The sequence below is a fragment of the Myotis davidii genome, unplaced genomic scaffold (genome assembly GCF_000327345.1).
Source record: "Myotis davidii unplaced genomic scaffold, ASM32734v1 scaffold187, whole genome shotgun sequence".
In the NCBI taxonomy this organism is placed as follows: Eukaryota; Metazoa; Chordata; class Mammalia; order Chiroptera; family Vespertilionidae; genus Myotis; species Myotis davidii.
In genome coordinates, this window is record NW_006383018.1 from 7,472,014 (window position 1) to 7,487,110 (window position 15,097).

The 15,097-nt window shown below is 36.1% G+C and overlaps 1 protein-coding gene across 4 annotated transcripts in view; it reads left to right on the forward strand.

The window, feature by feature from the left end:
- The first annotated feature begins 4,252 nt into the window (after positions 1-4,252).
- Positions 4,253-15,097, forward strand: part of C1GALT1 (core 1 synthase, glycoprotein-N-acetylgalactosamine 3-beta-galactosyltransferase 1) — a 21,731-nt gene continuing 10,886 nt past the window's right edge. For 2 of the 4 annotated variants that reach the window (XR_001512433.1, XM_015558328.1), the window contains exons 1-3: positions 5,470-5,550; positions 9,419-9,655; positions 13,423-14,090. Coding sequence is in view for 3 of the 4 variants with exons in the window: in XM_015558328.1 (XP_015413814.1) it covers positions 9,436-9,655; positions 13,423-14,090 (888 nt within the window). In the remaining variant the exon portion in view is untranslated. Of the gene's footprint in view, positions 4,265-5,469; positions 5,551-9,418; positions 9,656-13,422; positions 14,091-15,097 lie in introns of those variants that run through there. The other 2 variants (XM_015558331.1, XM_015558330.1) reach the window with 2 other exon arrangements.

Below are 15,097 nucleotides of genomic sequence, written 5' to 3' on the forward strand. Positions count from 1 at the left end.
GTGCCGGCGGCTTCCTCCGGGCTGTGGCGGATCTTCAGGTTTGTCGGGGACACATGCCCCTTTTTAAGTCCCCCTGGCTTGGCGGGATGACCGAGCCCGGTGGGCTCTGGGCACTTGCCCGTGGGGACAAGGAGGAAGAAAAGGTTTCCTTCTTCTCTTCCCCTTCCCCAGGTGCGAGTTGCTTAGTAGGTGCTGCCAAGGTGGCCATACAGCTGGAGTTTGGATAAATTATATTCTCTTAAAAGATGACCGTAATTTAGGGGTGGGACTTATTTTTCCCTAGCGCTTACCCTAACGCCTGCCTGTACCACACGCGCTGGAAATGGTGACTAGATTCATGATCTGGGTCTCTAAACTCATTCTAGATATTGTGGCATATCCTTTTACGTTTTCGGGTTGGGAACTATTATGCTAAACCGTGGATTGATTCCATTATGAAATTTAAAAGTTAGTTGTAAAAGTTGGAACTTGAATGCGTTAGAGTGGGTGATTAGGCCGAGGTGTAAGGGGCGGAAATCGGTTCATGTGCGACCAGCTGGGCATAGAACAGAGAGCCAGCTGTGCTGGGCACCGGGAGCAAGCGCCGTGCGTGACTTCAGGTGGTTTAATTCCGGTGTAAGTGTAGACGGTGGGAATCCTGAGTTTCTTGTGTCTTTGTTTTTAAATTTCTTTATTGATTAAGTTATTACATATGTGTCCTTATCCCCATATTCCTTGAGTTTTTAAGAGGGGTTTAGACAGCTTTTCAGAGGAGCCTTGTGCGTGATGCTGTGTGCTTCGGAGTATCGTGTATAGTAAACTAGATGCATTTTCGGCCTGCCTTATTGTGTATTGATGATGTGCAATTTAAGTGAATGTAAAGTTTCAAGTTACCAAACAGTTAACTCTTTTTTACCATATGTTCAGTAAAATAATGATTTAGTCAGGAAACTGTGACTCATTAAAGTTCTTCACAGGAAAAGAGTATGGTTTTTTAGTACTAGTGGAGAACTATTAAATGTCTCAAATTTGGCTGGAAGGTTTCAGTGAATCTTTTTACTTAGGACTCAGCATTTAAAAAATATTTTGTGGTTACTACCCACTTAAAGATAGATATGGTGTTTTTTTTTAAAAAAAATATGCGTTTTGGTATAGATTATATATTGCTGAGTAAATTTAGTATTCAGAAATTCTTGGAATTCTTAGAATTTTATCACAGACTTAATTAGGAGTACATATAATGAATTAATGTTCACTTAGTCATGGCAATACACAAGTTTGTCACTAGACATATACCTTTTACTGTATATTTGTATACTGATTTGTGCTCACTAAGGTAAAAATTGCATCATATATAGCTTATGAACTTTACAAACCCCATGGCAATATAAAATAGTCTTTGTGTGGTAAAATCATTGATTGGAATTCTTGTGACAGTACAGGCATAAACAATCATTAGATGGAAATGGACAATCATGCTGAACTTCAGTTCAGATTCACTTACAACTTTAAGCTTACAAGTATAATAAGTATGAGACTTTTAGAAGATTTGTTGAGATTTGAGTAAAAAGGTTAGTATACAAACTAACAAGATTGAAAGAAAGCCATGACAAAATTCTTTTACTGAAAATTCAGTGGGATTAAGGTCATTCTTTTAAAAGAAGAAGAAAAAATGGGGAATTGTTCCATAAAAACAGAAGTAGCATTTTATCCTAAAATCTAAATGTGTATCTAATGTGTACTTAAATTTCCACTTTGTGCTTAAATTCGTACATAAATGCCAAAATCTGTAATGTGTGAAAATAGGAAATGTGTCTGACCTTTTGAGAAAAAAACTCCTGTGTCACAACTAGGGGGAGTGCTACTGGCATCTTGTGAGTATAGGCTCCAGATGTTGCTAAACATCTGACAGTAAACAACAGCCTCCACAACAGAGAATTTATTCAGCTCAAGGTGTCAATTGTGCCAAGTTAAGAAACTTTGGCTTACCGGGACTTACGCAGTTGGGGCATAGATGGTGGAGGGAAGAGGGTGTTTGTTGTGTAGACAGAGAAGACAATAGGAATAGTGGAGCTAATTGCACTGGGATATTTAGCAAACTAGAGTTCAGGATTGCTGAAGCATAAATTATAAGGCATGGAGTATTAACATATGAGGCTGGAAACCTGGATAGAGTCTAGGTCAAGGAGGGGCCTTATCATGTCCTTAGTTTTTGTCTTGTAGGCAGCGGGTTCCCATGGATTGATAGAGTTCAACTTTTCATTTTAGATAGGTCATTCTGATAACAGAATGGGAATAAATTGAGGAGAGATACCCTTGAGTCGGGTAGATTGGTGAGTTATTGCAGGATCTTAGGGGAGAGAGGAGGGTCTGAAATAGGACAAGTAGTAAAAATGGAGAGGAGAGGATGGATTAGAAAAATATTTAGGAAATAAAATTGGCAAGATTTGGTAATTGGATATAGGGTAAAGTAAGGAGAGTGTTAACAATGTCTCCCTAATTTTTACTTTAAATAATCCAATGACTCCTGGTGAAATAGGAACCCATTGGTCAGTAATTTAGGTAATTACCAGTAAATTAGGTAAGATGAGCAGGCTTAAGGGAGGAAGGCAATGAGTCACTTTTGGACATGTTGAATTTAACATGCCTGTGGTCCAGGTGGAAATGCTTTGTGTGTATATAAATCTGAAAGTTGGAGGAACTCTGGAAAGGATCAAGAGATCTTTTTGTGTAACAAGTGTGGGAAATTAGTGCAATTTAGTTTTTCTTATATTATTTCATTCCCTATATAAAATATCTTCCTTTATTTAAGTTTTGTCAGAAAAGTAATAGTTATGTACTTGATTTTAAAAAGTAAAACATAAAAAAGTTATAAAATGCAAATAAATTTGTCCTTGCTGCCCATGCCACCCAGTCTTAATTCCCAGAGGTATCCCTTGTTAAATATTTTGTATTCAGTAGTTCTCCCTTATCCATGGGGGATATGTTCTAGGAACTCCAGAAGATGCCTGAAATTGTGGATAGTGCCGAACCCTGTTATACATACATACTTTGGAGATATTATGAGTTCAGTTCCAGATCATTGCAATAAAGCAAGTCATAATCTTTTAGCTGGTGGAGGATTTTGCCTTTAATTTGTTTTATAAAAAAAAAAAGGCAACATCTGTGAAGCACAATAAAGCAAAGTGCAATAAAATGAGGTATGCCTGTATATACTGGTTTTTCCCCTCAGCATACATACACATATACATAATTTCTTACGGTTTCTCTTTGAAAGCAACACTACTCTTGTGCTTTGGGGCCATTATTAAGTAATAAGGATTACTTCAATATAAGCACTTTCATACCAATACTAGTTCATCTGATAACCTAACTACTAAATGCCTAACATGAGGGGGAAACATTTACAGCCTAGATGTGTACAAAGGGATGATTCATGTCCTGGGTGGGACAGAGCTGGATGGTGCGAGATTTCATCATTCTACTTAGAACAGTGGGCATTTTAAAACTTACGAATTGTTTATACTGGAATTTTCATTTAACATTTTTGGACTACAGGTAACTGAAATAATGGAAAGTGAAACTGCAGATAAAGTGGGGGGGGCTATTGTACATCATTCTAGAATATTTTATATATACAGAAGCATTTAAAAAGCCAAATACAATCATACTATACAAACTGTAGAGCTTTGTCTTAAAAAATAAATCTTTTATCTTACATGGGTGTTATGAGAGAAAATAAGTGAAAAGTGTAAAGTGGAGATTAATGGTTATAGAGCATCATTTCTTTGATATAAATTAAAGGATGTACATACATTTATGCTTATACAGGCATTACTTTTTTTCCATGGATACATAAGAAGCAGTAGTAGTTACCTTTGGGGAGAGCTAGGTGTAGAGATGAAAAAGAAAATGTTATTATTTTCTGTATAAACTAATTCCTTGTCAGTAAATAAACATTGCTGTGGCTACCAAGAACATTTTTCAGATTATGTCCCTAAGAGAAGTTTCTGGTTATGAAATGATAGGACAAGGTATTAATTTCAAAAATTTAAAAGCTACTGCCAGCCCTTGCCAGGTTGCTCAGTTGGTTGGAGTGTTGGTCCATACACCAAAAATTTTTGGATTTGATTTCTGGTCAGGGCACATTACTAGTACATAGGTTGCATGTTCGATCTCCAGTCGAGGCGTGTAGAGGAGGCAATGTGTCAATGTTTCTCTCACATCAATGTTTTCCTTTCTGTCCCACATCCTCCTTTCTAAAATCAGTAAACGTATACCTCAGGTGAGTATAAAAAAAATATTGCCTAATTGCCCTTCTAAAAGTATTTTGTATTCAGTAGTTCCCCTTTATCCATGGGGGATATGTAAATATTGTAAGAAAGAATGTATGAGTGCCAGTTTTCTCTCACATCTATGTCAATATTGGGTGTTATTAAATTTAAATTTGTTTTCCAGTATGACAGGTTAAAAATAGTATCTCCATTTAATTTACCTTCCTTTAATATGACTGAAATTTGAACATCCTTGACCATTATATTTTCTTATTAGGTACATCCTTTTTTAAGTATCTGTTTTTATATTAGGTTGATCTTTTGTTTTTCTCTTTATGATACTTTTTGCTTATTTTGTTTGTTTTTTTTGCTGCACATATTTGTTTTAACATTTAATATAGAAACATACCTTTGAACCAGCAGTTTCACTGCCAGAAGTTTATCCAATTAATAACCTCATACAATTTAGTCATAGCTTTTGAGTTTGGGGACGATCTCAGTTCTTTCTATAAAAATATAAAAATAGGTTTTCTCTTAATTTTGTTTTTATTTTATTTTTTAAATATTGAAATCTTAGAATCATTTGGAATTTGAAAGAGAAATTCCATCTGTGCTTTTTACTTTTTCCCATATGATTAATTCAATATCATTTCTTGAATGAGCCATCTTTATTTGAAATGCTATGTGGCTTATGTATTAAATTTCCATATGTGCTTGTTTTTCTAATAGATTATTTTGATCTGCTAAAAACCAACAGGACTATCTTTGGGTTTAGAAAGGTAGGTTAATTAACTTGCTATGAGAGACTAAACACCAGAGGAACTGCGAGCATTTCACTAAATAAAGAAGGGACAGGGCTATTATAGGGTTTTGAAGAGTGGGGTTTAGATACAATTTAAATGAATCAATATTTGATAGGTTTAAAGCACAGGGAGACTGTGTGTCAAGGAGTTAATTAACATCCGGCATAAGCTAAGAAGCCCAGTCAGAGTCCTGTTGCCTTGGAGACTACAAAGTTAAGATAAATGTGGAATGTTGTGTCTGAGAAATCCTTATCTGACTGATTTGGAAGTTGAGGCTGCTTCTGTTAAATTAATGATTCATCATCCATGCAAGAGTGGGATGTTGTAATATCATTGATACTCTTTGTGACAGTCTGGTTATAGAGAGAAAAAGTTTCTCAGTGCTATGTCTTTTAAATTAAAATTTTTTTTTTTACAGATTCACGGATACATTGATATGCCTGTTTGACCTGAATATAAAATTATTTTTATTACTATACCACCATTTATTGTAGGTAATATATTTTAATATTTGGTAGGCCTAATCTACCCTCCAACCCCCAATGTGTCCCTTTCAAGAATTTTCCAGTATACTCACATGCTTAATTTTCCAAACAGCATTTAGAATAATTTCATCATTATTAGATTTTTAAAATCTTGTATTTAACTGGGTCTGATAGGGTTAGTTCACCCCCATATTTCTTTCCAGAATTTCTCATGTTCACATGTTAATTTTTCCATACTATGTGAATACTTTATACCAAGTTGTTTAACTTTAAAAAATCTTATATTTTTGTTGGGGTGCATTACATTTATAGGTTAATTTGGAGAAAATCAACATCTTTATTGTTCATTTGTTTTTCCATTATTTTTTATTATGGTAAAAGACACATAAAATTTACCATCTTAACCATTTTTAAGTGTAAGTTTCAGTGGTATTAGGTACATTTATATTGTTGTGCAACTGAAATGCTATACCCATTATACAATAACTCCCTGTTGCTCTCCCCCTCCCCCTAAGTCCCTAGCAACCTATTCTACTTTCTCTCTGCATGATTTTAAAAAATACATGTTTTTATTGATTTCAGAGAGAGGAAAGAAGAGGGAGAGAGAGGTAGAAACATCACTGATGAGAGGGAATCATTGATTGGAGCTCTTTCCGTCAGCAGGCAGATGCCTTACCCACTGAGCCAAACCAGCTAGTCTTAAGAATTCTTTATATATTCTAAATACTAGTTCTTTTGTTAAATATGTAGTTTGAAAATATTTTCTTCCAGTTTAGCTTGTCTTTTTTTTTTAATGTATTTTATTGATTTTTTACAGAGAGGAAGGGAAAGGGATAGAGAATTAGAAACATCAATCAGCTGCCTTCCTGCACACTCCCCACCTGGGATGTTCCCGCAACCAAGGTACATGCCCTTGACCAGAATCGAACCTGGGTCCCTTGAGTCCGCAGGCCGACGCTCTAGCCACTGAGCCAAACCGGTTAAGGCTATCTTGTCTTTTTAGTCTCTCAGTAGTGTCTTTTGTGGAGCACAAGTTTAATTTTAATGAAGTCCAACTTATTAATCTTTCCCTTTGTTGGATTGTGCTTTTGCTGTCAAGTCTAAGGATTCTTTGCCTAGTTCTAGATCAATATTTTCTTTTGTGGGGTTTTTTCCCCCTAAAAGTTTTATAGTTGCATATTTTATATTTAAGTCCAAGGTTCATTTGGAGTTAATTTTTGTATAAGATATGAGATTTAGGTCAATATTTTTTTTTTTAATTTTTAAAAATTTATTTATTTATTTATTTTTGGCCTAGAGTTCCCAGCAACATTTATTGAAAAGTCTTATCTTTCCTCCGCTCAGCTGCTTTTATACAAATATCAGTTGATATTTGACATTGTACAATTACCAAATACCTATTTTTCGGTTGTCTATTCTGTTCTATTGGTCCATGAGCCTTGTACTCCAGTACTATATAGTTTTGATTTCAGTCACTATAAGATATCTTAAATTCACGTAGACTGATTCCTCCTGCTTTATTCTTCTTTTTAAAAAAATTGTCAAGCTATTCTAGTTCATTCACCTTAACATATACGTTTTAGAATAATCTTGTCTATACAAGAAATCTTGAAAGAATTTTCATAGAAATTGAATTAAATCTGTGTATCCAGTTAGGGACAATTGACATGTTTACTATGTTGAGTCTTCTATTTCATGAACGTAGTCTGTCTACCCAGTTTTTTTAGTTAAGTCTTGATTTTTTTTAAAGACAGCATTATTTAATTTTTAGTCATACAAGGTGTGTACTCATGCTTCCAATTGTTTTATGTTTTTCATAATGTTTATCTTCAAAGGGATCATTGAAAAGAGGGCAGTCATGTCAGAAATGTTTATCTAACATTCAAAGTTTGTTTAGATTTATTTAATTTCTCTTTTTTCATAAATTCAAGTAAATCTAACTTAATATGTTAAGTATTTAAAATAGCAGGACTATTTTGTAAATATACAAATTTACAAGCCAAATTTTGTAAAACTATAGCAAAATGGTGAAGAGTTTGAACTTTTATTTTTAAATCTCACCCAAGGATATGTTTATTGATTTTAGAGAGAGGAAGGGAAAAAGAGAGAAACATTGATATGAGAGAAACATTGATCAGTTGCCTCTCCTACCTGCCCCGAGTGGAATTTAAACCTATAACCTACAGATGTGCCTTGACCAGGAATTGAACTTTAAACCTTTTGGTGTACAGGATGACACTCCAATCAGCTGAGTTACCTGGCCAGCGGAAAAGTCTGAACTCTTGATTTAGATTGCTAATGTGATCCTGGAAAGGTTACTAACCTCTCTGTCTGAATTCATCTATGAAATGGGATTAGTGGTCTTTAGTTTATGGTTTAAGGCAGTGGTCGCGAGCCACATGTCGCTCTTTGGCCCCTTGAGTGTGGCTCTCCCACAAAATACCAAACTTCTGCGCATGGGCCACGAAGTTTCAGTTGCACTGTACATGTGTGCCCTCACGTGGTATTTTGTGGAAGAGCCACACTGAAGGGGCCAAAGAGCCACATGTGGCTCGCGAGCCACAGTTTGTTGAGCACTGGTTTAAGGTAATCCATGTAAAACTCTTAGTACAGGAATCAAATGTTAGCTATAATTATCTCTCCTTCTATCTCTGTCTCTTATTCATAAAGACTAGAGGCTTGGTGCACGAAATTCGTTGCATGGGTACAATCCCTAGGCCTGGCTGGCGATCAAAGTGTGAGCATCTGGTGTGGAAAGGCAGGTCCCAGCTGACCTCTGAGTCCTGGGCAACACCTAGACCCCTGTCCACTTGCCAGGGGGAGCAGACCTAAGCTGCAGTCGGACATCCTTAGTGCTGCTGAGTAGGCAGGAGAGGCTCCCACCACCACCACTGTGCTGGCAGCCATCAGCCTGGCTTGTGGCTGAGCAGAGCTCCCCCTGTGGAATCACACTGACCACCAGGGAGCAGCTCCTGCATTGAGCGTCTGCCCCCTGGCGGTCAGTATGCATCATAGCGACCACCGTTAGGTTGATTTGCACATTAGCCTTTTATTATATAGGCAGCTCCTGCTCGCTCCAGCTCTGGGGCCATGGCCTGCTGAAAGCAGATATCTGGGGTTTGTTTAGCTTCTATAATTGAAACTTTGTTGCTTTCGGAGCTCAGAGCCGGGCCGCGGCAGACAGGGAACCTTGGCTTCCTCCATCACTGGAGCAAGCAAGCCTTCTGATCACTTCAGCTGCATGGCTGCCGGCCGCCATCTTGGTTGTTTTAATTTGCATATCACGCTGGTTAGCCAGTGGGAGGTGTAGCGAAGGTATGGTCAATTACCATGTTTGTCTATTATTAGATAGGATGTTATTCATCTCTAATGATATTCATCAAAAGTTATTTTTAGGATTTAGAGTGATTTCTTTCTTCATGCAGTGCTTTATTGCTTGCTTATTTTTGTTGTTGTTGTTGTTTTAAACAAAGAATAATACAAACCTTTTCCTTAAAAAATAAAGTAAAAATATAAATTTTAGTTGTCTCAGCACTTTGCATCTGAAATTTCAGTTGATGAGCCAGGAAATTTGTATTTTTAAAATGTTCCTCAAATGATTTTGATTGAATCATGTTTTCCCATACTCGTATTTACCCATGTCCCATCTCGACAATGATTATTCATTTTTTGACTTGTCCATAATGTGCTATTTTAGCAGTAAATTCATCCTTTTATCTCCTGTGCATAGGTAAAAATTAAATATTCTTAGATATGTTCTCTTATATGAAAGGAACTAACTTTCCAGTGTAGCTAAAAGTTATCAGACTTTTTACTTTTGGTATGTATAATGCTCTATAGTTTATAATAACATCCTATTAATTTTTTTTTCTTACAGAAATATACTTTTGGGAAATGGCCTCTAAATCTTGGCTGAATTTTTTAATCTTCCTCTGTGGATCAGCAGTTGGATTTGTTTTATGTTCTCAGCTGTTTAGTATTTTGTTGGGAGAACAGGATGACACCCAACCTAAGATTCTTCATAATGATCCTCATGCTAGGCATTCAGATGATAATGGACAGAATCATCTAGAAGGACAGATGAACTTCAATGCAGATGCTAGCCAACATAAAGGTATGGATTACTTTATTAGGGAGTATTTTTCAGTATTTGACAGTATTTTTCAGTCTGTGTAAGTATTGAAAGAATTGCAAAGAGTTATATGAATTTTGTTACATCACAGTATATCTTTTGATAAAAGTGATCTTAATTTTAGATGTTAAATGACAATTCTCAGTTTGCCTCAGAAGAAGGAAATTGCCAGACGAACTTAGGTAGTAAAATATTAATTTTGAATTTATTTTTTAGTAGAAATAGTTCAGCAACTGTAATTTGGCAAAAGGCAAAACTTTTAAGTCTAGATTTGTTTCTAAAAATTTTTATTTAGTCTGATTGTGTTATAATGGTTTATATCTGCATCTTTATTTTTTGCTATCATCTTGTTTTGGTCTTTGTTTTTGCTTAGTTGTGTTTTCTTAGAGAAACACAAGAGGTATACATAAATTTTAATTTATAATTTCATAAATAGTTAATATCACTTATCTTTTTTCCTTTTTAGAAGCATAAAGAAGTAGGGAATTAAAAAACTAAGGGTGTTATAATGACTTCATTTTCTCCTTGCCTCATATCTCTAACTAGGTTTTCTCAATTGAGCCCTCTGTGTGCCCATTAAATGTAGGCTTTCTCCAAGTCTCTGTCCTTTGGCTCTTCTTTGCCTGTGTGATGTCATCAACCCCCATAGTTTTAATTCCCATCTCTCACTTACTGTCTTTATCTTTAAAAAATATATATATATGTATATATATATTATTGATTTCAGAGAGGGAGAGGGAGAGGGAGAGAGACAGAAACATTCAGTGAGAGAGAATAATTGATTGGCTGCCTTCTGCCCGCCCCCCACTGGGGATCGAGCCCGCAACCTGGACATGTGCCCTTGACTAGAATCGACCTCAGGACCCTTCAGTCCGAAGGCCAACGCTTTATCTACTGAGCCAAACCGGCTAGGGCTGTTGTCTTTATCTTTAACCCAGTTCTAGACACTATAAAAAGGCATTAATATAATTCAAAGATCACTGCAAAGTTTGTGGTTTATTTGACAGAAAAAAATGCAACCAGCTTGAAAACAATTAGAATTCTAGGATGCAGAGGGTCCTCATTAACAGTTGTTTCTGTTATCTTTCTGGCAGTAAATTATTTCTTTCCTACCTCTCAAGTGGTGGTTGTAGGGCAAGGTGTCAGATCTTGGTTGAGTTTTGTGAACTAGCAAGTACATTACAACTTATTTTATGTTGTGTGAATGTTTATGTAACAGTGATTCAGCTCTGAGCAGGTATACTTATTGTAAAGCAGTTTAATCACTGTGCATTTGCTCTGTAGCATTGCTCTAAGTCTTGAAATGATCAGTTGGATTGAGGCTCCTCTACTACTAGTAAGCTGTGCTAGGTTGACCTTACTGCAGGCACATGTATTAGGTACCTAACTTGTCCTCCTCCAAGGCCCATAAAATGTAGGGTATGCTAAAAGTTCTGTTCCTCTCAAATTTAACATGCAAATGAACTCCTTTTCTTTCCCACTTCTGAAACTTACTCTAACTTCTGTATCCCATATTTTATATATCTTACTACCATCTGCCCAAGTCAGAAACGTCGCAGTCATGGTAGATGCTTTTCTTTGCTTACCAGTCAATCACATTTGTCACTTAAATCTAGCAGTTCACTTTCTTTACCATTTTTCAGATTTCTTCTCTCAATCTATAGTGCTTTTCCCCTGATCAGGCCTTGAGTTATACCCATCTACCTGCACTCAACCAAACTTCACCATGCCTTTTTTCCTTTCTTTTGGTGAGCATCTACTCATTTAAAGATGTATTTTCTGCATTATCTCTTATTTTGGCTGATATTGCTTTATCCCAGCTTCTTTGTTCTAGCCAACTTCCCATTGCACTGCTCCATAGGATTTGCCAGCCACTGCTTTCTTTTCCCACAGCACATCAAACCCTTTGTACATACCTCAGAAATTATAGCATCTGTTAGTATGTGGCAAGTATTGGTTTGCAAATGTATCTTATTCATCCTGTCATCTCCTGTGCTAGTATATGCTTACTACAAAGTAATTAATGAGTGAGTAATTGAAAGAATGAAAAAGAATATCTACCAACAGTGGAGAGAAAGTTCTCTTGCTCTTAGTGAAACATATTGCAGATTCCTGCCTCCACCATCATCTTCCCTTTCCATTTAGGATTTGGTATGTCTATATAGCTAGGAAATTGGGCTCCCAAGTATAAGAACCATGAATTCTCTCTGATTGAAAATAGGGTGATTTTCTCATTTTTAGATTGTGAATTCTTGATAATTAGTGGAGCATAAGTATATTTTCATGTCCTTTCCCAATCTTGCCTTCTATTCCCTCTCAATCAGTTACCTAGAAATTTATGTCTTTAGTTGTTACTTTTTCACAGGTGTTAGCCTTCTTAACTCACTGGTTGACCTTAACTTTAAGGATGTGCTTTCTGAGGATTATGCCTAGAGCATTGCTATACAAGTGTGGTTTCGCAAACTCATGCTGGTCCACAACTAAAGAAGTATTGAGCCGAAACCGGTTTGGCTCAGTGGATAGAGCGTCGGCTTGCGGACTGAAAGGTCCCAGGTTCGATTCCGGTCAAGGGCATGTACCTGGGTTGCAGGCACATCCCCAGTAGGAGATGTGCAGGAGGCAGCTGTTCGATGTTTCTCTCTCATCGATGTTTCTACCTTTCTATCTCTCTCCCTTCCTCTCTGTAAAAAATTAATAAAATATTAAAAAAAAGACAAAAAAAAAAGAAGTATTGAAATCACGATTAAAAGACATTTTATGGTAATTTGACAATAATTTTGTCTAAATCTAAATATAAAAACTTACTGGGTCTTGGATTTTATATATGATTTTTAATTTTTATTTTTCAGTATTTCATTTTTAGTATGTTTGTAAAAGTATAGATCTCAAATTATTGTATATAAAAATTAGTCCTTCACAAAGCACTGATTTAGAATCTTATAGTTGAACTCTTCCTCTGCATATTGTTACTCAAAATGTGATTTTGACATGACAGCCAGTGAATTGTTTGTTACTTACCTGCATCCAGATAAGGAGCTTGCACCAGAATATAAATCCTTTCAGCTCACTGCTTAGGACTTTTTTAGAGGTGGAGGGAGAAGCAAAACTTCTTCAATGAAAAAATTAATATGCTGCTTTATATTCTGGCATATGCTCCTTACACATTTCTTTGCAAACCCATACTTTGAAAAAGTATAGATGATCTTGGAAATACTACCTCTTCCTATTCATATGTTCTTTTTCTGACTGGTGGTTTTGCATTTTGAAATGAGATATAGTACTATTGGAAGTAATCTCAACTCTGTATTAATGCCTCTTCATGGAACTAGGGTAGTTAGGAAAACTTTTTTTTTAAAAGCCACTTTGGGGTACTTATAGAAATTCATAACAGTGGACTCTTGTGAGCTTCAAAATAAACTGCCACTTCAGCAGCATGTCTTTCCTGCCTTTCAGAGTTTATTCAGAGCAATGAAAAATTAATTGAAAATTTGAAGTCATAGTGACAACTCTTGTTAGCTCCACTGATCTCCTGGATAAGATTGACATGAAACCAATAGATCAAAATGACAGTTCATATTAGGTTGAGTTTTGTTTTCTTTCAGTTAAATCACTAATGGTAGCTAGGTAAATAGAAACAGGGACAGGGGGTAGGGTGGTTCTTTGATACTGTTTAAGAAAATGTCTTCAACATAATTTATTTGGATTTCACATTATATGTAAATGAAACTTTGAAATTTTCTGTTTAATAGATGAGAACACTGACATCGCCGAAAACCTCTATCAGAAGGTTAAAATTCTTTGCTGGGTTATGACAGGACCTCAAAATCTAGAGAAAAAGGCTAAACATGTCAAAGCTACATGGGCCCAGCGCTGTAATAAAGTGTTGTTTATGAGTTCAGAAGAAAACAAAGACTTCCCTGCTGTGGGATTAGAAACCAGAGAAGGTAGTGACCAGCTATACTGGAAAACAATTAAAGCTTTTCAGTATGTTCATGATCACTATCTAGAAGATGCTGATTGGTTTATGAAAGCCGATGACGATACATATGTTATACTAGACAATTTGAGATGGCTTCTCTCAAAACACAGCCCTGAAGAACCCATTTACTTTGGGAGAAGATTTAAGCCCTATGTTAAGCAGGGCTACATGAGTGGAGGAGCAGGATATGTACTGAGCAAAGAAGCCTTGAAGAGATTTGTTGATGCGTTTAAAACAGAGAAATGTACACATAGTTCCTCCATTGAAGATTTAGCACTGGGAAGATGCATGGAAATTATAAATGTAGAAGCGGGAGATTCCAGAGATACCATTGGAAAAGAAACTTTTCATCCCTTTGTACCAGAGCACCACTTAATCAAGGGTTATCTACCTAAAACATTTTGGTACTGGAATTATAACTATTACCCTCCTGTAGAGGTAAGTTTAGAAATTTTATTACAATATAAATACTTAGGCTGACTTTTGCTTACTTTAAAAAAAAACAACTAATATGTGTATGTTTCTTTAGTAACACTGAGAACTCCTTTAGTCTTTTTATGTAGAGTGACAGTATAACACAGTAAATAACAATATGAGTGTCAGCAATACTCAGTCACTCAACAAATATTAGTACTACTATATGCCAGGCACTGGAACTATAGCAATAAATATGGCCAAGTTCCAGTTCTCATTAACTTTGTATTCTAGATGAGGAGACATACAATAAACACACAGACTAATTAAGATATAATGTGATTCTAGGTTTTGGTTAGTGACCTGAAGAAAAAGCCATGCAAAGGGATGCAGAGTGACTCAGAGTATCTGAGTCGGGGTACTCTAGTTTGGGTGGTTAAGAAACAATACATCAAAAGACTCTGAGGTTCAGAAAGACCTACTTAATAGTTGGATGCTCTCCCACTTAATAGTTAAATAACCTGGTATGGACAGAATTTGTCTAACTTCCTAGCATCATTTTTTTCATTTGTAAAATGGATATGATCTACCTTTCTCATCTACCATATTTGCCAGCATATAAGACGACTGGGCATATAAGACGACCCCCTAACATTTCCACTCAAAATACAGAGTTTGTTATATACTCGCCGTATAAGACTACCCCCTCTTCCGCACACCTTCCACACACCAAATAAAAGGTAAAACAATATCAGATTTGATTTTAACATTTTAATTTATATTCAAATGCTTATGACATGCAGGAAAACTGTCACAAGGCTGTATGTAATCAAACATATACATAAAACAGTGCAAGTTTATTACCGGTAAACATACCGGTAATTCACTAAAGAAAACACACTCTATAGACTGGTACCGTAGATGCTTCTCAGGAACACAGGCAAGCAGCCCACAACCTAGAGGGACTGTCAATGATAGAAGAAAGATAACAAATAGAGGTAGAGAGCAAGTGCCGGGCAAGTCCCTAGCAA